The following is a 23,666-nucleotide window of genomic DNA, read 5'->3' as shown; positions in this document are numbered from 1 at the left end:
ACTAGACTTTTAAATCATAACTGGAGCAGATATTGAGAAGCTACACTTATGAATTCTGTCTTTATCCACATAAATAATCTGCAGTCAGAACTTTACTTGGTCAAAGTAACTTAGAAGTGCCATTTTCTTTCACTGTTTCCATAATTTAGGGGGTGTTTGTTTGGTTGATGGGATTTATGTTTTCTTGAAACTTCTTTGATTCACCAGTAAATCAATAATGGGGAGCATTGTTACTGTAAGTATGGTTTGAATTTCCCTAGCAGGGTCCATAAGTCTTGTTTATCAGCATTGTGTGATTTGATAAATTTTGAATTGTTCTCTCCCAATTCCACTACTCTTGCTTAGGGTGTCTCTATATTAGCTATGTCTGCGCATAGCAGCTGTAGGAATTAATTTGCATCTTTTGCTATAAACATAGCAGCTAATTTAACTGCTCAAAAACCTTGAGTTTTGGTTTGGGGGGGTAACAAACAAATCTCTGGCTTGGATAAATCTTTCTTTGGGCATCTGCTACATCTTTTTATCAAAATAGAATCAAAAACCCTTGAGGAGAAAAACATCTTGTTGGATATTGCTAGAAAGGTACTGTGGGGTAGTATGTTACAGGGCATTTATTCTGCAGTGTGGCTGTGAAAGTGTTTAGTATCTTCTTTTCTTATATTGAATACATGAAGTATGTAAATGACCTTGACGTGTCCAGAAGATGGGGGCTCTGTCACAGAAAGCCTCCGCTTCTGGATGCAGGTTAGCCAGGGTGTAGACATGGGTGGTGAATGGTTTTTACCATTAAAATACGCAATTAAATAAAAAGGAGTTATTTTGTCTTGAAGTGTTCTACTGAAGTATAAAATCTCTTTTTGGAGAGAGAAGCAGAAAAAGAATCTTTGAAAAACATTGCTTTTAGTTGTGGGGGCTTTTTACCTTCTTACACTTCTCGCTTACCATATAAAGGCACATTTTTTCACATGATCACACATTATAGCACTATTTCCTTTGCTCCTGCTTCCAGACTTCAGTTTCTAAGACACTGGAAACCTAAGACAATATTCTTCTACCTTTATTTGACTCAGAAACTCGTATGGCAAACAGCATTGCTTTGGCAGAAGAGTGGCCTGAGTAACGCTAAGGAAGACGAAAAGAGCATTCTTTGGATCACAAAGTAGAGATTTTCTCAGTTCTTCTCTTCTGATACTTTCAACATTTGCTTTTATGTAGAAGTTGCAAGAGTTCTGGATATGTTTGTTAAGCATTCAGTAGATACAAGTTATGAAAGGTGGATCTTAATTCCCAAGCCTTACTAAAAAGGTTTTGATATCTTCTTGTCAGCATTGAATTTGCAACTCTTAGGGACTCAGATACTCAACTTTGTTTAAGATATTAAAATGTATGTTTCTGTTCCATGGTGTGAAGAGAATCAAACTGTTAGATTGTGTGGACTTTATTCTGTTTATCATCAGAATCTCTGTAGGTTGTTTCTGAAACAAAGATGCTGGTTGCTGTGTTGCCCTACTTAAGTTTTGTCCTGCAGACTGCTATAGTAGTTCTAGTCCTTTTCCCTTCCACTGATCATAAAGTTCTCTGAAGACCTTTTTGTAGTATTTCTTGCCACTCTGGTTTCTTTTTCCACTCCCCCTGTGTCCGTTGTCCCCCCCCCCCGCTGTTTGTGTGCTTTACACAAATGAGGGCTTGAGTCTTCTAAGGAGTTGCCTCGTGCCAGGAGCCACATATAGACAAATGAAAGCAAAATGGCCACATTTCTTCCGTATGGTACCTAAATAATAATTTGTCCCTAGAGTCCGGTAAAGTTCCAGTTCAATCATAAGTGAGCTGAGGAGGAAAGATGATGATAGTCTGGTGGTTTGGGGTGTATCTTGTAGCACTTGAGTCGAGAGGGACCTAGATACGCTTGAGGAATGGGTCAGCAGAAACCTTCTGAAGATTGACAAGGAGACGTGCATAGTTCTCCATGTGCTGGCATAGTCTCATGGGTTTGTACAAGCTGTGAAATGACTGAATAGCAGTCTCACTGGAGGGGACCTGAGAGTTACCACAAATGCCAAGTTGAATATGAACCAGCAATATGTTCTTATTTATAAGGTGAACTGCATGTTGGGTGAAACTAGGAGGAGTATCCCAAGCAGATTCAGCTGTGATTTTTTTTTTTTTTAACCAAGATTAGTGTTAGTTCAGCAGGTCCTGATGTAATAACCACCTGAAGAATATCTTGGTATTTAGGATTAGCAAGGATGAGATGCCTTTTTTTGCCTTTAAACTGCTTTTCCTTTGTTGTGTGTTGTTTTTTGTTTGGGTTTTTTTTTTAGTATTTGTCATGCTGTGTTATGTGATTTAAAAGTTAGTCCTAAAGTTTTGTTTCCTGACAAAATGGTAGCTCCAAGGTAAGGCAGCATCAGTAATCACTTCAGCATGAAAACCAAGCTGGATATATTTCAGCCAGTTAAGATGAATTGCTATTACCATAGTGACTCACAGTAGTAAAAGACAGTCTGGGTTATAATCTAAATGCAGGTCTTGACAAATGCTAAGCAGGAATAAAGATAAAGGTATATATTGGTAGTTTAGAGGGAAGAAGAATATTGTTTTATTATTAAAAAATTATTAAAATATTGCAAGTAAACTTTAACTTAAAGCAAAACTATCAAATCAGTAATACTGAAATCACGGCAGCAGACGAAATCCCCTGCATCTTCTAGCTGAGGTTTAGGTGCAGTCTGCCAAACATCCTCTTCTGCAATTGGTTGCTTCCGTGTTTGTTTTGAAGTACACTTCAAAAAACTTGCTGTACAAGTTGCTTTTGTGAGGTGTGGAGAGGGAATCATTCTAGGCTGTTTTACTTGTGAAAGCAGTTTTCTCTGCTGTGGCCAAAGTGGTAAAGCAGGACCTGTCTCTTGAGTGCTGTGAACTAAAGTATTTTGACTTTTTTATAATGTACATAAGCACCTGTCTTCTGTAAACGTGTCTGTTTTAGAATGAGTCAAGGGTTTAGTTTGAACATAAAATGAGGAATGTTTGAGATTTGTTTGATTATTAGGTGTTTAGAGCTAGAAATGCAGAATTTTAAGAAAGTGTTAAATGTACATGTAAGTTCTGTGCAGCTGAGCAGACTCAACTGTTGAAGATTGTCCCCCAGACTCTGTAACTTGAGACTTTCAGACTGTCTGAATTTTTTTCGCTGATAGCCCATTCTCCCTTGGGCTTTTAGATTTCTTTATTTCAGATTTTGTCTGTATGCTTTCCCTACTATTTCAGAGGTTCTTGGGCATAGTGTGTTTGTATGTGAAACTTCAAAGGTGTAGGGCTTATGTCGATTAAGTATCAGCAGTGCTTCTCTTCCTGCAGAGAATAAACCCTTTGAACTGCATCAAAATAATCACATTTTTGCCAGGTGTAGCTCACTGTACAGTGAAAGATTATTCTTTTCTTGATAGATGTGTTAGAAATGGTACATGTTCTATCCTTTCAGACTCCATATCGTGTGTGTATGTGTTTGGGTTGTGTTAAAAATCCAAATGTTTAAACTTCATGGTGAAACTGGGCATAATGAAAACTACAGAACGGAAATTAAAGGGGGAAAAAAAACCACCTGCATTTTTAGGTCCCTGATCATCCTAGTGTAGTAGATTCAGGGCTGTGTATGAAACAAATCTTTGAAGTGTTTCCAAATAAGAAGAGGTCATTGAACCTTTTTGGCAGAGTAGTTTATTTTACTTAGCCAATGATTAATTTAAGTATCTGTATCTGGTTTTTTGATGAAGATGTAGGAGTTGGTTGTTCTTTGTTTTTGGGTTTTTTTTTTTCATTTTCAATGCAAATAGAATGACTGGAATGGGGAAAGCTGCCAAATCCTTCCCCCCCCCCCCCTTTGCATGGTCAGAATTTAAAACCCATTTCTAGGGAGGTTTTGTTCACAAAGAGAATAAAATAGAGAATGGATGCTAATGTATATTGGGAGTACAGCAGTAGAGCCCTGGGGAAATCTGCTTGCTGCAGAGAGCAGTAATGTTACTTAACAGCAGTCTTGTATAATACAGGTCAGTATTTCCATCTTGAGTTTTGTGATTTGGTGTGTTATGGACCTGCAGCACCTATGAATAATTAAGGAGTCTATTCTCAGATTGTAGGAATGGTATTATTTTTCTTAGGTTTAAACTTGCTATAGTCATGCCTCCACATCTTCTAGAAAATTTTTGGAAATCTGCATATAAAAATGCAGAAAACTACATGCTATTGGCATGCCTTATGTGATTCAAAAGTGGGAATAAGTTTTTTAAATACTTGAAGGACAAGAACCTTATGCAATTTTTTCCATTGTTACAAGTTTTTTTTGTCTACTTTTGACAAAGATATATCCCTTCATAACTACCAGGCTAAGTTGGGCAACTTTGCACTTCATCGTTGCATCTCATTGACTGATTCAAACTTCCCTTATCACTGGGGTATATGCTCTTTTTACAAAAAGTGACGTTCTGTTAACGCAGTTCAAAGTCAGGTCACAGAGTGGCTTTGAAGATGAGAATGCATTTTTTTAACTAGTTTTATATTCCTGCTTAATACAGCCATTATCGTTCATAATTAGTGGGAAAGGTATCATCTAGTTATAAAACTGTAACTCTAAGATCCATAGCATTCTTTCTGGACTAAATTTGTTGAGATGTAACACTCTTGATGAAGCAGCTTTATGTGTCCAAAATCTATGACCTAAAAAAGGACATTAAAAAAAAAGTATTTGTTAAATTATTTGAGATTCCTGAGTGCCTCACAGAAATGTATAATTTTCAGACTTTAGGTGATCTTGTTATGTAATTCTGATTAAATGTTTTTCCAATACAATAGGAAATTGAAACACAAAGCAATTCAAGGAATTGGTTAAATGAATATATTCTTCACTAGATTTGCAAATGAAAAAGAAAAAAATGATGCTGATAATTTTTCTGTGTTTTCAGAGGGGAATTATCTAATGTACTGTGAAGGAAACTTATGACTGATCTTTAGAAAAATTATGTCATCTGCATAGAGCAGAAGCAAAGTCACATGTGCTGTGAGAATTTAATTCATTGGCAGACGTGCAAATTAGTTTCAGCAGATTTCAAGTGTATCTTCAGAAAAACGTGCCGAAAGCTTGCTGCTGCTAGTGCTGTTTTTGCAGTGGTTTTAGTAATGTGAGTTTCTAATACTTGTAGATGATAAGCATATCCGCTTCAGTGAATGAAGTGGTGGAGATGCAGAAACACATGATTCAAAACTAATCTTTTGCTCAGGTTCATTTGCTGTTTAAAAGAGGACTTATTTTGGGATTGCCTAATTTAGCTTACAATATTAGGAAGAGCATTTACTTAAGAATACACAGTTTGCAAAAATGAAGAATCTTTTTTCTGTGTAACCCACTACCTGGTAATTTTATGCTTTCAATAAATGCTTGAGTCTTAAGTCTCCCCCTCTTTTCAGGCCTTAACCAGGATGGCTGACTCTATTCCTGTGTAATAGAGAAATGATGTGTGTACATGCATGTTTATTTCTTTTCTTCTTTACTAAAACATGAAGAAATTGCTGAAGATGACAAAAATAGAACACTTATGTCTGGAATATATCCTTCCAAATACTTCTTTCACACTGGGAAGAGGTACGATTCCCAGGTAAGGAGAAGGACTGGATGATGAGACCAAGGAGCTTTCCTGAAAATAGTGGGAATGTTTCAGGAAGGGGAAGCCATGGAAGGATCCACTGCTTGTCTCCAGAGCAGAGATGCACATTCCTCCAAAGGACAAAAGAAAGGAGAATTTTTTAGAACTCAGTGTTGATACTCTGTAAAAGAGGGAAAGGAATAACTTTAAATTGTATTTGGTCTGATTTTTTTTTCAGAACAGGTGTGTTTATTCAGATGTGCTTACAGATTTCTTAATATACAAATTAAAAAACACAGAGGCACATTTTTTCAGGCGTGACTGTTTACAATAGGATTTTTGAATTTAGAGAAACATTACTAAAAGGAGATTAAGCAGTATCAATACCTTGTAGATATAAAGGTGCTTGTCTAATCAAAGAAAGATGGCGTTTACTACTGATGTATTGAACAATAAACTTGTTATGCTGACTTTGCATTTTGGTGTTCTTATCTTGTACTTCTGCCTCAGAAAGCTGAGGTGGTTCTACTCTTAATAGTGTTTTTTTCACTGAATGTCCTGAACCATGTTTTGGACTCCTATGTGTTATTGCAATGCAAATATTTACTATTTATTGTTTCTAATACACTGTAAAAGTGCTTGCTTTAAAGCCTACATGTACTTTGTTTAACTGTCTAATATGCATTTAAAGTAGTAATACAGAGATAGACTCCAGAAACTTTTAGCACCTGTTTTCCTTTGCTGGTTTAGCCAATTCAGGGGAATGTCTTTTAAGCTGCAGCATGTTCCGGTGTCGTGGGCAGCACAGGGTTTGCAAAGTAACTGGCTGCTTGCACTCCCTGGGAGAATAGCCTTCTGTTCTACCATTTGGAAATATATTTTTCTTTTGACATATTCAGGTTATATTACTCACTGTACTGCACCCAAGTTGTATTCACATCAGTGGAAAATAACTATTAAATAGGCAAGCACATTTTAGTTACCAGTTACTGCACTTCATTAAAGTTGATCTTTAGTTTTTGGGTAAACCATATAAATTTGTCAGGATGATACATAAACCAGTTTTTTCTTTTAGTATTGAAGTATCTGTAAGAAGTGACAGATTTAATATAAGCCATGACTCCCTTTCTCTTCAAACTTTATCTGATTAAACCAGTGTAGAAGGATGCTTTGGTGGGTTTTATTTTGGTTTGATTAATCTAATTTGTTTTATTTTGATTTAGTGAAGTTGTGTGTGAATTGCTTTGGTTGCATGATTTTGGGCAGCAAAGTCCAAATCTCCAATGTCAATTTTCAAAACTTATTGCGAGATTTCATTCTGATATTAAAGAAACAGCCATACCCAAGTGAGATGATAAAGTAACCATGTTACTAAGTGAAATGCTGGTGTTGTCTTTGTAACCTTATTTGAGCACACAAACTAAGTGGTAACCATTTTCTGTAATGGGCTAATACTGTATGTGACTTTTCTCTTGTTTTAAAAAGCAAACAAACCACAAATCCATCTGTCTTGTGATACCATGCTGCCCTGGGTCATCCTCGGCTTTTTTCATTTTTTAACCCTGTTCTACAGCCATGTCCCTCTGATGACTCAATAGCATTAGTAAACCTGCCAACCTTATGGCACTATTAGGAACGAATGAAAGGCTTGCTCTGTTCCAAGTGTATGTGTTGACAGTTAAGGAACAGCGATGGACATCTTGGGTCCTATCACAAGCTCCTTGAGTTCTGTTCTGCAGTTTCTTCTGCCCAATTCTCTCTCAACTAAATTCTTCTTCTCTTTTTTTTAACCTGTGTCTGTCAGGTTTCTCATTCACTTTCTCTTTCTTGACTGACTTTGCTCCTCAGTTACTGGTTTTGCTTCTGTAGTTTCTCCCACTTTTACTGTGTTTCTTCTAACTCGTCTTTGGGTTTTTTGTCCATCTCGTCCTATGCCTGCCTTCAGTTTCATGTCAGATGTGCCTTCATTTATTCCCCAATTTGATTGCATTTCCCAGGCTTTCTTTTGTCATCTTAGCTGGAAGGTAGGCCCAGTTACTTATCTTCCAGTGTTTCTGGGTGGCCTTATCTTTGCTCAGTGAATTCATCATATATTCTCTGTATATCCCCAAATACATTTACCCCCCAAATGTATGAAAGCTAGTCAGCTTTGAAGGAGTATTTGTGGGGACAGAAAGGGGAAAACTGACAGTCAACTCTCTGAAAAGTTGTGTTTCTGTTGCAAACAATAAGGATATGTGAAAGAATGGCATATAGAAATTCAATTCACAGTTCAAATAGCGATAAAAGTATAATGAACTAGAAGAGAATAGCAATTAACATTACTATCCAGAAACAAAATAAGAGCTGACCTGTTCTTGATGTTGGAAAAAATCCTGCTGTTGCTTCTAATTCTGTGCATTAAGGATGAAATGGAGTCTTCCATTTAAACCCTTGTTGATGGATTCTAAAATAAAAACAAAGTTTCGTTCTTTGCTTAAAATAGGAATTTGGATGTTACTACTCTGGATTACATATTGCCCTCTAATATTTGTTTGCATGTTTCTACTCACGCTCCCAATACAGCAGGAGCTTAGCTATACATACACTGAATTCAGACACTTTTTTAGCCGATGCAAAAAATCTAAAGGAGAGCCTGTTGAGGCATTGGTTTCTCCCAACAAAAGACGAAGTAGATACTGATAACTTAAATGTTAAATGGGTATATTTGTCTAACTGGAGTAGAGGTCTTTGGAAATAAATGCTCCAGTTTCACCTGATAACTGAATCTGCACCAGAAAAACCCTTCATTTCTCAAGCTTCTTTCTTTGGAAACATCACTCAGTGTGTATATACACACATCTGTATGTTGTGCACACACTCTTTTTTGATATCTTTTCATATATATATGACGAACGCAAATGGGATTTGGGCATAAGAATATTATGGGGATAAAAACATGATATTTGAGGCGTTATTAGAAGAAAATTATCATGAGCAGCTGGGTAACAAAATTCTTTTTGCAAAGTTTGTAACAGTAAGTAGGAGGCTTTTTCTCAAAAGTTGGAGAAGCGGCTTAGAACATAAACCCTTCATTTTCCTAACCATGGGCCATTTCGCTTGTCTTGTTGTCGTAGTTGTGATGTCACATATTGTCTTGTCATAATCATGAACTTGGAAGAGTCTGTAGGCATGAAGAGGTTTAACATGTTTATGCCTTTGGTCACCTTTTAAACAGTAGTTTTTGCTGATGTTGATTGCATGTTAAGTGAGTGTTGTTTATGCTATTCTAAGCTAGACACTGCTTGTGATAGTTTTGGGTATGTCCAATGTAAATTGGTCCATATCATAGCTAATGCTGTACTTACCTATGTTTGTAATTGAAAATAATTTTTTGGGAGATTCTGTTTTCTGAAAGATGAGAATAAATGATGAATTAACTTGTTGCTTTGGAGTGTTCCTCTAAAAAGGCATTTTTATGTAATGTTTTCTTGCAAATACATCTGATCAAAGGTTTTTGGAAGCCCCAGTGTATACTTTTGTCTGCATTCTTGGTCTTGAAATTTGTTTTTGCATTGCCAATAAGTGAGTACAGATGTGTGGGCCTGAAAAAAATATCTTTTTCCCTCTGGTTTAAAGCACTGGTTGGTATAGGAGTGTATATCTTTAGACTCAAGAGAGATTAGTACTGGAAATTTTCTCTAGTTTTTTTTTCTGAGTAATGCATAAGCTTTAAAACTACATTAGAAAGACTTCATTGATGGACTTGCATGTTTAATGCCAGCTTGTTTTGCTCATTTGAAAAAGCTGCTTTCTCTTTTTTTGATACAAAAACACTACTATCCTTCTAAATTTTACCATTGAGATTTAAAACCTGAAACTTTCTGTACGACAGTTAGCTACGTTCTGATGAGTTGTAGGAGAATCTGAGGTAGTGTTAGGGGTACTTGACATACTTCCTGTGTGAGAAAGTTTTGATACCTTTTTCTTGTTTCAGATGAGCTTAATGTTGTAGTAACTGTGTTGTTACAGTGGTGTTATGGATGTGGCAGTATTTGGCGGTAGACATGGTGTCTTATTAGACCACTTGGTATTGGGCAGCTTTCACACAAATGAGCCTTTCAGCCACGCGATGAAGGTTTGTTTATTTGAAAGCTGGTCTCTTTTTCCAGCTACACGAGTTGGTCTAATAAAAGATGCTACTTCCTGCCTCACTTAAGGAAAGATGCTATTTTAGTGTGGACTTATTTGTCTTGAATGGAGAATAGTTGTAATGGCTCTAGTTTGGTTTTTCCCCTTGTACATTGGCGTTGTTTGTGTAGCGAACAGCCAGGTGTCATAGTTTGTTTTGTAGCTGGCCTGACACACTTTCAGTTAGCAGCGGAAAGGAGTGTGTGATCTCTGGGTTTGCAAAGCCTGTGAAGAAGGTTAATCCCTGCCCTGTGCCAACAACCTGATATTTAAAGCGCAACCTGCTCCTTGTAGTTATGAAGAACATCTTAAAAAGAATCAAACTATGCGCTACTCCCTCTTTTATGTTTAGCATTTCTATCTTAGCTTTGTTTTGCTGTTTAAAAAATGGAAACATTTTTCAATTATCAGGATGAAAACAAGCGAGATAAAATTTTTAAAATGGCAGTTGAAACAACTTTCCAACTCTTTCAGATTGAGGATATGAGTATTTTAACTGAATAGGAAAGTGCATTCATGAATTTACAAACAGATTATTTCAACTTAAAAAAAAATAAAATCTGCCAGTTATATTTCCATTCTTTTTATTAAATGCACTTTGTATAAACACTTTAGCCTTCATGCAAAGGAGGGTTTCTCAGCCTTTTTGCATTCCCTTGATGACAGTGCCAGTTTATTTTGGTTTAACATTTTTTCAAACTACGAGTTCAGTATGGGAGGGGAATATGAGTTGAAAATTAAGTTTGAGCTTTCACTGGTTCAGAGTGTGCCACTGCTTAGTCTGAAGTTAGTATATACTTTAAAGGCAGTGTATATTGTAGTTTTCAGCTGTGAAGAGGTTGCTCTGATCTCACCATTTAAGGATTTTACAGACTGAAAAATTAGGATTTAGACTTATTTCCCTCTGTCAGAAAAAAATCTGAATATTGAAATTTTTTTCCCTGCCCCTCACATTTTCTTAACATTCTCAGTGGGTCTTGTTGGGGGGAAGTTATTTTCAGTTACATTTATCAAACCATGATAAATATGTAATCCATTTATTTTGCGATAATGGAATTGAAAGTATACCTACAGATAGAATGTGATCTGTGGTGTATTTACTGTAAGTTATGTAAAAGGAATGTAATTTTATTTTCAGATCCTAGAGTAAGGTTTTGAGGCAACCCTTTAAAACTTTTCCTTGTTAATAATTAAATTAATTTGTAACTGATGTGGTGTTTCCTGTTGTATATTGAATCTGAAATACCATCTTCTGTTGAAGAGTCTTACTGTTTCTTGCATTTACTTACACTATTTTTACTGAGGACATTCTTTTCCTGCACAGTTCTAGTTTAGGAATGGTAATGCAAACTTTATAGTGATCTGTTTCAATACAAAATTCCTCTTGATGGGGAACAAAGTATTTAACCACTTTAATGTCAGTGTTATGTGGCACAGGGGAAGAATAATTGTTCAGAGGAACCTGCAAATATTTCTTCCCAATAAACAGTGCTTTATGCAGTTGTTATTCATCCTTGTAAACTTATGTTAGTGGAGATACTAATGTGGGATTTTTGTCATTATTGCATAGTAACCTAGTGTTTCACTTTTTGCAGTCTTTCAGAAACAAGATAGCCATGGCCACAGAAATTGGCTCCCCGCCCCGATTTTTCCATATGCCGAGGTTCCAGCACCAGGCGCCTCGGCAGTTGTTCTACAAAAGACCTGATTTTGCACAGCAGCAAGCAATGCAACAGCTTACTTTTGATGGAAAGCGGATGAGAAAAGCTGTGAACCGAAAGACCATAGACTACAATCCCTCTGTAATTAAATATTTGGAGGTTAGTTAATTTTCTGGGTTTGTTTGAAAAAACTTTTTTTTTCCTTCCTGAAATAGGTGATTGTGCTTTTCAGTGTCCACAGAGCAGTCTGGAATACTGGGAGATCTACTGCTGTGTTTTCAAACTAAGTGACAAATGCTTGTAAATTTGGTATAGTATGAGTACAAAGGGGTTTGGTCCTTGGTGATAAAACTGCACATATACACAGCTGATTTTGTAGTTTGCATAAACACCAATTTTTGTTTTGTCTTGGAATTCCAACTTGGAGTGCAGTTGAGTGTCTTGTGTGATGTTCTGACTTTTCAATGAACATAGAAACTCGTTATAAATTATGTAATTGTTCTTGGTTTTGTTTTGAAATAGAAATTTTCTGAAATCGGAAATAAACCATTACCCCTTCCCCTCCAAAATCAGGGCACCGTAAAAGTGTTTTATCATCATTTTACTAAACAGCACCGCAGCTTGCACTGTGGTTTCTGAAAATCGCTTTCTGTACAGTTAATAGACACAGAACAACTTAAATTAAGTTTTGTTGAGGAAATGTTTCTGTAAAAACGCTTATTTAGCTTTCCTGATGGGGTGGTATTAACTTCTTAAGAAATACAACTTTATGGTCAAGATTTACTGTACAAGTACTGGATATTAGCTCAGAAGAAATAGAATCAAATCTGTAAATACAGGAATTGTTGGAATCTCAACAGCAACATTGCAAAAACATAATGAAATGAATTCGATCTGCTGTTGCCAGTGCATGATTATAGCTTGTAGGTGTTAACAACTGGAAGGTTTTATTAATAATAAATCTAAATTATCTTCCAAGATCTGTTTAAATACTGAACATTTAAGACATAGCCTTTATATTTTAGGAATGCCCCAAGAAATATTCTATTAGTAGTGAACTAATTCTAAAAAAATAATTTTAGTAGTTCAGGACCTTTTTTACTGTGGCAGAAATAAGCACCCTCAAACGTCTGTTTATTAAAGCGAAACAAAAAAAAATCAGATCTGTATGTTTTGGATGCTTACACAAAATTAGGATACACCAGAATTCCATTCCAGTCCTGGCTTCAGTACTACTAATTTAATTTGATGTGGTTCTATAAAAAATGAGAAAAATGGTTTATATGTCATTGGCTTAAGAAATTCATATATGTCATATGGCTTAAGAAATTCTAGCAAACTGTAGTAGTGTATGCTGGGTTTGGCTTATGTTTCTGATATGTACAGAGATCCAAATTGTTGAAGTCTACAGCATGAAGCTGAAATAATTTCATTTTTAATTCATGTAAAGTGTTTTTGAAAAGGTTGTGTTTGACAGTTCACAAAATTTTAACTAATTGAAGGCATTCTTATCTCTTGGTCTTCTAAGTTGTATCCATTTGAATGCACTATTACGTTTATGCTTCAGCCACCTAAGCTTCCTTTCTAGCTCGTGTCACTGTGTGGGGTCTCATTTAGAGTTCATCAACACAGCTCCTAATGGTGTAAATGCTTATTCTGAAAGTAAAGCTTTTGAAATGATTGAATGTGCTTCTTGCAGAGTACCTATTAGCCTGGGCAGCAAAGTACCAGTCGTCTTTGTTACAATAATGTGGCTTATTACATAGGACTGCTCCTTTCATATTGTTAAGCTGCAATTTTAAATAAGCTGCTTTAGTCTGATGAAATTAAGACTTTAAACATTCTTGAATCTTTTGCTTATGCTGTACAAATTCTACAATTTCTTGAGACCAAAGTCTTTTAACTGAATTTATTCTAAAATCTTTGGAGTGCTTTGGAATTTCCCAAACAGGCTGTCAATGTGTTCCTTATTTTCTATTGTTTAACAAGGAAGCATAGTGGTGGTATGAACTAGGAGTTGTTTTCTTCTTTCCAGAATAGAGTATGGCAGAGAGACCAGCGAGATATGCGAGCAATCCAGCCTGATGCAGGATATTATAATGATGTAAGTAACATCTTTCTATTCCCTGATGAAGGGAATATCCCTGTGGATAAAATTTGTCCAGAAAATGGGAAGGATTCTGCCTGTCAGCGGAGGTTATCTTTTTTGTCCATAAGAGGCCTTAAAGATAGGAGGGGTATCTTCACCCTACATTATCTTACTCTTTTGGAATCCATGTCCACGAAGAGAATCTGAAATTGGATAGGCTTTTAATTTTTGGACCCAAGAACTCTCATAATGCCCTGAGCTTGCAAAGCTGCTCTTGAAGATGCTGGTTCTGGATGTTTGAGATAGTAAATCATGCAGACTTTTGAAGATTTCTACTGACTGACTTCTGATAATATCCCTGCAAATGAAAAACTTGCTTTTCCAGAAATAGGTGTTCAGAATATAAGCTTTTCTTGCAGTTTCTGGTTAGAAATGTTGTTACTAAATCTTTTGTTTCTTCTCTCATAGTTGGTCCCTCCTATAGGAATGCTGAACAACCCTATGAATGCTGTAACAACAAAATTTGTTCGGACATCTACTAATAAAGTAAAATGCCCAGTGTTTGTTGTCAGGGTGAGTATAGTGTTGGATTTACTTAGTTGTATTGTCTTAATTTAAATTAGGGTGATATTCTTAACTGAAGAAACAACCAAGATAACAGTTACAGCATTTCCAAATAAAACTAGAATGTGGAATATATGGACTACTTCTGTGTCTAGTCTTTCTGTGGAGGGTTTTAGGAAATTTAATGGTAAGTTCTGAGTACAAAATCATTCTTACTCTCAGAGTTTGAGGTGCACTTCCCATACTTCCATATTTTTTTTTTTCATTTGGGGGGGCTACTATATCTTGACTCACAGAAAAAAAAAAGGCAATTCGGTCTCTGTGCTGTTTGACTCTTGTAGCATCTTTTCACAACCTTTCGGTGACGTCAGCAGTATTGTTTAGTACGGATATTGTGTGCTGGAAATGTATTGGTGCCAGTAAGCTGTTTCTCCTTTATGACTAGATTTTTTTTTTTATTGCTTTTACGGTGGGCTTTGTCCTGTTGTTTCAAAAGTCAAAAGCCCTCTGGCACAGTTCTGCATTTTTGTCTATCTTACATCCTCTAGAAAGTCATTTAGTAAATTCCAGTTCTGCAGATTTCCTGGAAGAAGCTTACGATTTATTTGGAGGATTGTGAAGAAATATTTGAGTGTTATATTTGCACAGTTTAGTTAAATTTTTCTTTTGCAGTGGACTCCTGAGGGGAGACGCTTGGTCACTGGTGCATCTAGTGGAGAGTTCACTTTATGGAATGGACTGACTTTCAATTTTGAAACAATATTGCAGGTAAATTCATCTATCAAGATTTCTGTGTTTTTCCTTGAGGTTTCAGAGCATATTTTAGGAACACATCTTCACCCTGCTCATTACGGGTCTGTGGTCTAAGTGCAGTAATGGGAGCCTTAGAGGTCTTTTATTTTTTTTATTCTGTTCTGACCCCATGTTAAACTGTGGCTATAGGCAATTCATTTAATGCTTCTCATTTCATCTCCGTATGCTATACTAACTGTTCTCAAGAACATACTATGAGTATTTGTAATAATAAAGAAACACTTTGGAAACAAAATGCAAATACTCTTCATTTATTAGTTAGGAGACCATTGTATACAAAGTAAGGGATTATTTTTTTCCACAATAACACCTGGACTCTAACTAGATCATCATTGTTTTCATTTCTTTGTTGCAGCTGTTAAGTAGGAACTTTACTAACTTTGGTGTTTGTGTGGGTCAGACAGTGTTTGAACATGTTTGCTAGAAGTTTTGTTTCTGAATTTACAGGCTCACGACAGCCCTGTAAGGGCTATGACTTGGTCACACAATGATATGTGGATGCTGACAGCAGACCACGGGGGATATGTGAAATACTGGCAGTCCAACATGAACAACGTCAAGATGTTCCAGGCACATAAGGAGGCGATTAGAGAGGCCAGGTTTATACACAATATACCATTTTCTGTAGTACCTATTGCCATGATTAGACTGTTCTCTAAGTGTATTCTGGGTGCAGAAATGCATGGGTTCTGTCAGATTCTGGGAAACTTCCTGCACCACATAAACACAGTATTTTCTTTTGTTTCCACATTCTCACCGTTTTGCTGGCACCTTTCTGAATTAGTATTGTCCCAGTATCCGCCTCTGCAATATGTTAGAGATGTATTTGTCTGCCGCATTTTGCACTGGTATTCTTTTCATTTTTATATGGTGACGATGTGTATCAGTTATTCCTTTTTATACGCACTGTGTAAGACAACAATTGCATTCCAAATAAAGAATTCAGTCTTTAATAATCTAACTGAATAAAATATAAAGCCTTCAGAAATAAAACACCTGCATAGTTCTCACGAAATAATAAAACGCTAAATAAAGTGAAGAACTGCTTGGCTTGGTGAAGCCAAGACTTCCAGTAATACTAAATACCCACGCAGACTGCCACATACAGAAGTCTAATGTTAATACTGAATGGGTTCTTCAAGCTTGAAACTGTAATCAAGCCACTGAAAAGAAGACTGTAGGATATTCTCTTGGTTCAGTGTTGATGCCTCAGTTGTGCAAATGTCTATTTATATAAAAAATGGAAGCTAAAGTGATACTATCAGTAAGATGTAAATGAAGGATGTTTCTAAAGCAAACCTGCACATAATCTTTAGTAAGATGTGGAAATGTTTTTAAACTAAGCCTGAAGAGAAGCTGCAGATCCAAAATGAAGCTAAAGCAGTGTTTCTTCGGGTTCAGGTGCTGGCCCTTGGCGATAAAGGTTCACTGCCACAAACTCACTTTCCACTAAAGTCACCATTTTTCTTTAGGGTGCAGCATTTTCTGCCAGAGCTTGGTTATAAGAAGTGCTGACATTGGATTCAGTTACTGTCTGACTATCATAGCCATACACGGGATTTCTCTACTATTTTAAGCCCTTTCCTGATCATAAAGATCTAGGATTTCATGAGGGCTCCCTCATGGTCTTTCACTGCACCAGAAAGGAAGTGAGTGCCTGTCAGTTGCTGGAGATAGATGCTCTGGCCCTAATCACATGGCTAAATAACTCCTTGCTTTTCCAGTGACTTTCATCAAGCAATATTGACTGCTCAATCTGGAAGCTGCTTCTGTGTCTGTAGGATTCTTTTCATGGTGTTGATGGGTGTAATAAGAGGGGTTTTTTCCAAATTACTTTTACAATAAGTGGTACACTTGTTTTATATACAATTGTTTTTCAACAGTTAATCCAACTAGCATTTCCCTGTGACCAGCTTTCCCTTATTTTTGCTTCTCTGCTGCAAATCACCTGTGGCTGAAGAGGAGTTTTTTCCTAAGAACTGTTCTCCTATGCTTCTACACAGTGTCACTTTCTTATGTTATTACCAAAATGAAAATCTAGGGTGACAGTTACCAGATCATATTGATGTTGCTTCTCATCCTGCAGAGAAGGCGCTACTGTGTGCAGTCATAGGTAGGAAGGTGCTAAGAATAAATTCTGGATTTTTTTGCTCATTTGACAGGGGACTGCAATGCAATAGTAATCCTATGCTAAATTCATGTCTTGTGAAGTGTCATTTGGCAGGCACTGTATTCACTTAAAAGTTCCTATGTTCAAATGCATCCTTCAGTGTATAACACATTACAGTATAATTTTGCCCTGTCTGAGAAGCATAGATAATCTGTTAAATGCTGACTTCTTTCCCCTGCTGTGTGTCTTCATGTAACAGTTTCTCACCCACGGATAATAAATTTGCTACATGCTCTGACGACGGCACTGTTAGAATCTGGGACTTTCTACGTTGCCATGAGGAGAGAATTCTTCGAGGTATGTGTACCAAAAGTACTGATTGGGGTATTTCAGGAGGGGGAAAACCTTTTTTTAACTAGGTGTTCACAATACAGAAATATCAGCTTGTCTACATTTTTGTATTACATCCCTGTCTTAAATCCTCCAAACAAGTTTTTGTTTGGCTGCTGCTATAGGTGCCTTATAATATTCAGATAGGCTGCAGTTCACAATGGCGTTACTCTGTTTACTGTCCACTTAAGCTCTAAATGATGGAGGTGGATATAAGGACATTTTTTCTGCTGAGAATGTTAGTAGAAACAGCTGTTTCTGGATCAGGAATACATTTATCTTTCTCCAAAGCTTAGTCTTTGTGACCACTTTTACTTCAGAACACACATCTTCATGCAGAGGATTCCATTCTTTTCATGGGAGTGCCTTCCATTCTGATTTCTTCAGAGGCAAGGTAGTTGCTTTTTCTCAGTCCTTAAGAGGAGGAGAGCACTTAGGTAGAGAAAACAAGTAAATTTTGATCATATCATGCATAGCAGACACAAATAATCCTAGCTTCGGTTCAATAGTTTTATGTCCACCATCTGTGTACACTAACTTCTGGTGCCTTTCCACTGACCTTATTCAGCTTTCTCGTTCTCTTGTTGCAGTCTTACTGAGCAATAACAATAGCTTCTGACAACTATTCCTTCCTTGCAGATGATGTCAGAAGTACATAATTTAATAGGAGAATATATTAAAAGACTGCCATGAGATTGAGGTTGTAGGCCTGCAGATAAACTGCAAAGAAGGTATGCAATAAAAACATGGGATTTCAGTTTTAGGTGTGTGAGCTTGTTCAGTGCTTTCCTAAACTAAGGATTTTTCTTTTTTAAAATCATGCTTCCAACTTGGACCTCCATTATGTATTTTATGAAGCAGAGCTCTCCCTGCTTCTCTTGACTCTTAAACTCTCTTCTTGTTTTACTAATGCATTGCTTTTAAACACCACTACTTTGAAAAGACATTGGGCTCCAGCGTTCTTACAATGTTATTCAAACAGAATCTGTGTATAGACATTATGGTAGATGTGTTCTTTGCCGGAGCTGGCAAGCAAATTTCTAGGCTGTATCACTTACACCTGTTATTCTGGAAGGACCCAAACAGATTTGGGACTGTTTTGCTTGACGCTTTACAAAAGAAATTGTTCTACACTAAACACATTCTATACCCTCCTCCAGGTTTGTACTAACTACTCATTTAAGTCGTGTGGAGGAAATGGGGATTACCCCCATGCAGAGTTGTCAAGATTATAAAAATCCCCCCAATTCTTCTACATTCTTTTAACATTCTGCATAAAGTCGGAGGAGTAAAGCATTTAATTTAGGCAGTAAAGAACAGAACTTGCATTACATTTCCTTCTGTTACCTTGCATACTTGAAGATTGTGATTGTGACTATATCTCAAATAGAATTATGTTTTAATTTCTTATAGTTTATCCATCTCAATATACACTTTCTAGTTTGGAAAATAGCTCTATAAAGAATATCTTTGCTTCTGTTTATATGATGTACCCACAATACACTTCAACTTTTATGTACGTTTGAAATATTTTGAAAACTTTACATATCTGGAAAAAATTGGACAGGGCAGATTAGTCCTCATTTCTGCTGTCAGATAAGAAAAAAAACCAACAAAACACCACCAACCGAAAAACCAAACACCACCACTAAAAAAATCCCCTACAACAGAACCAAAATAATACCCAAAACCCTGAGTGTTGGGGGTGGGAGGATGTTTCTGCAAAACAGGCAAGTTTCATTTGGTTTTGGTCCCTAGCACTGTTATTAAATATGATCAGAAGACGTATTTGAAAGAGCTGTATGAGTAACACTTAAGTAGCTTTCTTGGTGAAAAATACAAGCTTTTATTTTGTTATCTGGAATTTAGAGCTTACAGCTTTAGGAAACTGATCTTCAGCTTTTTGCTTCTCCACATGCATTCTGCTTTTACATATTTAGGAGTGTGACCTGTAAAACTTTGCTTAGTACAGCCTTCAAAATGTGTAAATACTCATGCCATTGCCATTCCAAAGTTAGTGATCTGTAAATTAAAATTCTGGTGGCACTTCATTAAAAATATATTTCATCATGTACAAAAAGTGTTTAGATTAAATACCATGCTAAGGAATGTTTTTTTATTTCCTACCTTCACATCGGCTATTCTGGTTAATATTGGTGCTGTGAAGTTGAAGGGATTCTACAGTGTAGTTTAGATCCAAAGCTTCACTTTGTGTTAAAGTATTCTTCAGGTTATCACACTGAATTATAAAAATCAAATGAAACTATCAATTTACAGTCAGATGTGTTTATAGAAAATAGTGTCACTCTCAGGGATACAATATCAATTTGTGATTATTCCTGCTGATTTTTCAGTAACAAATTAAGGAACACTTTTTAAAAAACAGACTTGAGGACTTTAATGCTAAGGAATGCTTTTAAAGCAATTCTATGAAGAGCATTAAAGGTACTGGGATAAGTTCTGCTGCTGTAGAAAGGACAAAATTCTATAGACTTGTTACAGATGCTTTTGTTTGCACTGGAATGTACTAATATAATTTATGTCTATTATTCGATGAAATGGTTCCCTTTACTTGAAACTGGTCTGAAGGAACAATTTTAGTCTTACCCTCCAAAGAGGATTGGAAGTGGTAAATTACATAGGACTTCTTAAGGTTTTGCTGGAGTTCTTTCAGCTGTCTACAGTAGGCTACACAATTTTTTTCAGTAGTTAAAGCCATGAATACGTGGGCTGCATGAGAAACACTTATTAACTGTGTCCAGCTTCCTTTTAATTTGTCAAAATGAAAATAAACAGGACACCCTGTTTTGTTCTTCATACATAATGCCAGAAGTTCTGGATGTTTTTTCTTTGATCTGGTCCAGAGTCACTTTGCTGCCCAGCTTTTCACTAATTTATGTTACTTTGCTGCTGCTTCTACCATCATGGCTTTCCAGGGCATAGTAGGTAGCGTTTGGGCATTTTGTTAGAAGTATGTGCAAGTTTATCAGGCTCCTTTTTAATACCGTAAAGAAATAAATGGGATTAAAATCTTCCATTTCTTGGGGAGCCATCTTTTAAGTAATTAATCTTCAAGTGAATTATCTTGGAAGAACTTGAAGGTGGGGGAAATGGCATTGTCATAGTTGCTTATCTTCCCCTCAGCCCAATTACAGTCTGTCTCTTGAAGTAAAGGTGCTGCACTGGTAGTTTTTGCCCAAGTTAATTTCTGTAACGTTACCATCTTGATGGTGATAACAAGTACAGTTTGCACTTGCTAAAATACACTGGTAGGAATCCAACTGATGTCAAAATAAAAATGTTTTTGTTAAAATAAGACATGGAAAACAGTCTAGAGTATAGCAATATGTTGTTTTCACATCAATAATCTGTTACTCTGAAAGGCATTTCCAATATTGGCATTTATAACACAACACTATCAGGTCTTCAGTCTAAACAGTTGCAGTGAAGTTAATGCCAGGACTCAATGTGAACAGTCCCCGTTTCTATAAGAACATACATGCTGATGGCTTTTAATAGTGCTAATTACATCTAGTGGAAAAAAATAATGTATGCAGTAAAAGCTTGATGTCCCTTTATTTCTATTGAGAAATTAATGTTAACAATGATTTCACTGGTGGCTGTGAATCTTTGGGTCTGTGCTAATGTATCCCTGTGAACATTTTGGGTAGATCATTAGTAAACACATGATTCCTTAATTATTCCCAGCATGAAATCATGGGTTAGGAGGCTACAAACACATTTCAATGTTGTCGATTCCACTGTGCGTTCTTCTTCCTTTCACGGTTACACACACAAAATCCAGTGGAAATGTGTGCTTGGGAGGACTGTGAGGTTTTCATTCAGAAGTCTAGATGAGCTACATGTTCCCAGGATATCGAAAGTTGCCTGGCTTAAGTAACATCTTTTGGGGAGGATGACTCTACCCAGATCTCTGAAGGATGGTAACCCAGGATTTGATAAGATATTTTGTAGATAAGTTTTTCTATTTTCTGGCTGTAAAATAGAGTAAATGATCTTCCAGCCAACATTGTAGATTTGGCAAAAGATTTTTCTTATCCTAACTTGAACAATTAAAAGCAATCATGATTCCTTTACATTCTGTCTGGATTTAAAATTTGCTATTTATAACAGTGTGTCATTTCTTACTAGTTAGTACATGATTTACTTTAAGGAAAGTCTTTTGCCTGTCTTTAATAACATCGTTCTGCCTGGAATCTCCTGTTCAGGCATAACACCAGTGCAAAAACTTCATCGCCTACAAAATAACATGTACGTGTGCACGTGCATGCAGAAGTCACAGCAATCATGGTAAACTTACTTTTCATCTGCTCACAAGTTCTGAAAAAGTGTCTCCACAGCTAGTCATTCTGAAATAACTGGAGAATTTTTTATCCCTCCCTCTCTCCCTCCCTCCCTCTCTGTTTCTGGATTTTCCTTAGCAAATAAAATACCATGAAGTGTCTTTAGTTGTTTAAATCTATTGTATGGTTTGTATATTCTGCACTTTCTGCCTGAAAGTGAAGCATCTCTTCGAAGTTTTTGGCATCCACTTCCTCAGTCAAATAGCAAATCCTGTACTTAAATTCAGACATGATGTGTTCAATAGTTAGTAGAACCAGAACTAACCAGGACTACATCTTCAGTTTGGTCCTTTGCTTTTAAACATACATTAGTAGCTAGCTCTTAGCCTTTGAAGCAGGTAGCTTCTAAAACTGTTACCTTTTCTGGAATGTAATTGAACTCTACATTGGATAATGAAAAAAAAAACACTGATGTTGCTGTTTCCATCTTTCCTCCCTTTATGTGAGGTTTTTCTATTGTTTTCCTTGTCTCAGTAGGGAGAGAAAACCCAGCAAATTCAAGAAATACATGTATGTTGAGACTGTGTTTCTTGTAAGGAGACTTAGTGTTTATTAAACCTTCAGTGTTTTGTGGGGCCTTGTTTCTTTGTGCTGTTAGGGTTTCAGGTATATCTGACATGTCTGTTAGTCTACTGATGCATCCCTACACGAATGAATATTAGAAGGATTTTTTCCTCAGAACAAAAGCCCAAGATGAGATGAGACCTGGCTGATATATTGGCACCAACCATATTAATCTAGAGACGGCAAGTCCTTGAATTTTTGAACTTAAGAAAGATGAGCTGTTTTGAAATGCTAGTATTGAATCAGTTAAATATCTTCGTCACTAGATTTTAGTATGGCAGCTTATGTTGCAGGTCTCTCATCTTCATGAATCTTCATTGCCAAAGCAAAGTTTGGGATGAGGGAGAGGGATAAGTTGCAGCTAAGTCTTTTTGAAGTACAGTTGCACTCTGAATAGCTATGCCTCAAACTTTTCATGTGTTCTAGACACAAGAAATGTTAGGGGGCTCACTCACTGGGATGTTAATAGTGAATCTATTGAGGGTTTTTTTTTTTCTTCGTGAACAGTTCAGATCACTTGCACAATCAGTGATGCAGGACCCCTTTTGTTCCGCTGTATGCGGTGTGCCAGCCCTGATGCTGTTTCTTTGGGGTTGCATGCATAGAGATCTCTCTACACAGACTCGTTCACTTTTTCATCTCATTGGGAAACCTCTCTGTTGCCTTTGTGAGATTAAGGGTTAGAAATATTGTATACCATTTCCGGCTTCATAAATGGAAGTTATCATGCAACATATATTTTCCTAGTATCTTTCTCTACGCTTTTTCCAGCGTTAAGTAACACCAGGGACTTAGCGTGTGCATACATATGCACCTTCCTGAGTTCATAGATAACCTCAGTCATTGCTGCCTGTTAGGGTGGTGGGTGTAAGCTATGCTAGATGGAAGAATCCAATCTCCTCTTGCTTGAGACTACTAATGTTCGGGTGTCATCTAGCAACTCAGTTCTATTCCTGACTATGACCTTCACGGCTACAGCATCTTGGTTTTCTCTGTATAGGAAAATTTATTAGAGGTGGACTTGTTAAAATATCCAATTCTATTTGTGTTTAAATGTAAAAAATCCATCTGAAAGTTGAGAAAGAAACTTCCTGCTATGTTGACTTATATCAGGTTTATATTTTGAAGTGTTCTGCATTGGACAAAAATTTTATTTTGATCAACTATACTTGAGGTCCTCGATTTCTGTGATTAAAAGGTGGTGATTAGGAGGTAGCTTCATGATGCCTTTGCTCCGCTCCCTGAAACAATGCCAGGAGAATTAGAGGGTATTGAAGACTGCTCTTGGAGCTGGTTGCATCT

The 23,666-nt window shown here is 36.6% G+C and overlaps 1 protein-coding gene across 1 annotated transcript in view; it reads left to right on the top strand.

The window, feature by feature from the left end:
* Positions 1-23,666, top strand: part of WDR33 (WD repeat domain 33) — a 72,108-nt gene that overhangs the window by 7,003 nt on the left and 41,439 nt on the right. The window contains exons 2-7 of the mRNA XM_059822389.1: positions 11,405-11,629; positions 13,506-13,574; positions 14,028-14,132; positions 14,796-14,891; positions 15,384-15,535; positions 17,306-17,403. Coding sequence (XP_059678372.1) covers positions 11,426-11,629; positions 13,506-13,574; positions 14,028-14,132; positions 14,796-14,891; positions 15,384-15,535; positions 17,306-17,403 — 724 coding nt within the window. The 5' untranslated portion in view covers positions 11,405-11,425. The remainder of the gene's footprint in view (positions 1-11,404; positions 11,630-13,505; positions 13,575-14,027; positions 14,133-14,795; positions 14,892-15,383; positions 15,536-17,305; positions 17,404-23,666) is intronic.

Source organism: Gavia stellata, chromosome 11, assembly GCF_030936135.1.
Source record: "Gavia stellata isolate bGavSte3 chromosome 11, bGavSte3.hap2, whole genome shotgun sequence".
NCBI lineage: Eukaryota > Metazoa > Chordata > Aves > Gaviiformes > Gaviidae > Gavia > Gavia stellata.
This window is presented reverse-complemented; position numbering and strand designations above follow the sequence as displayed.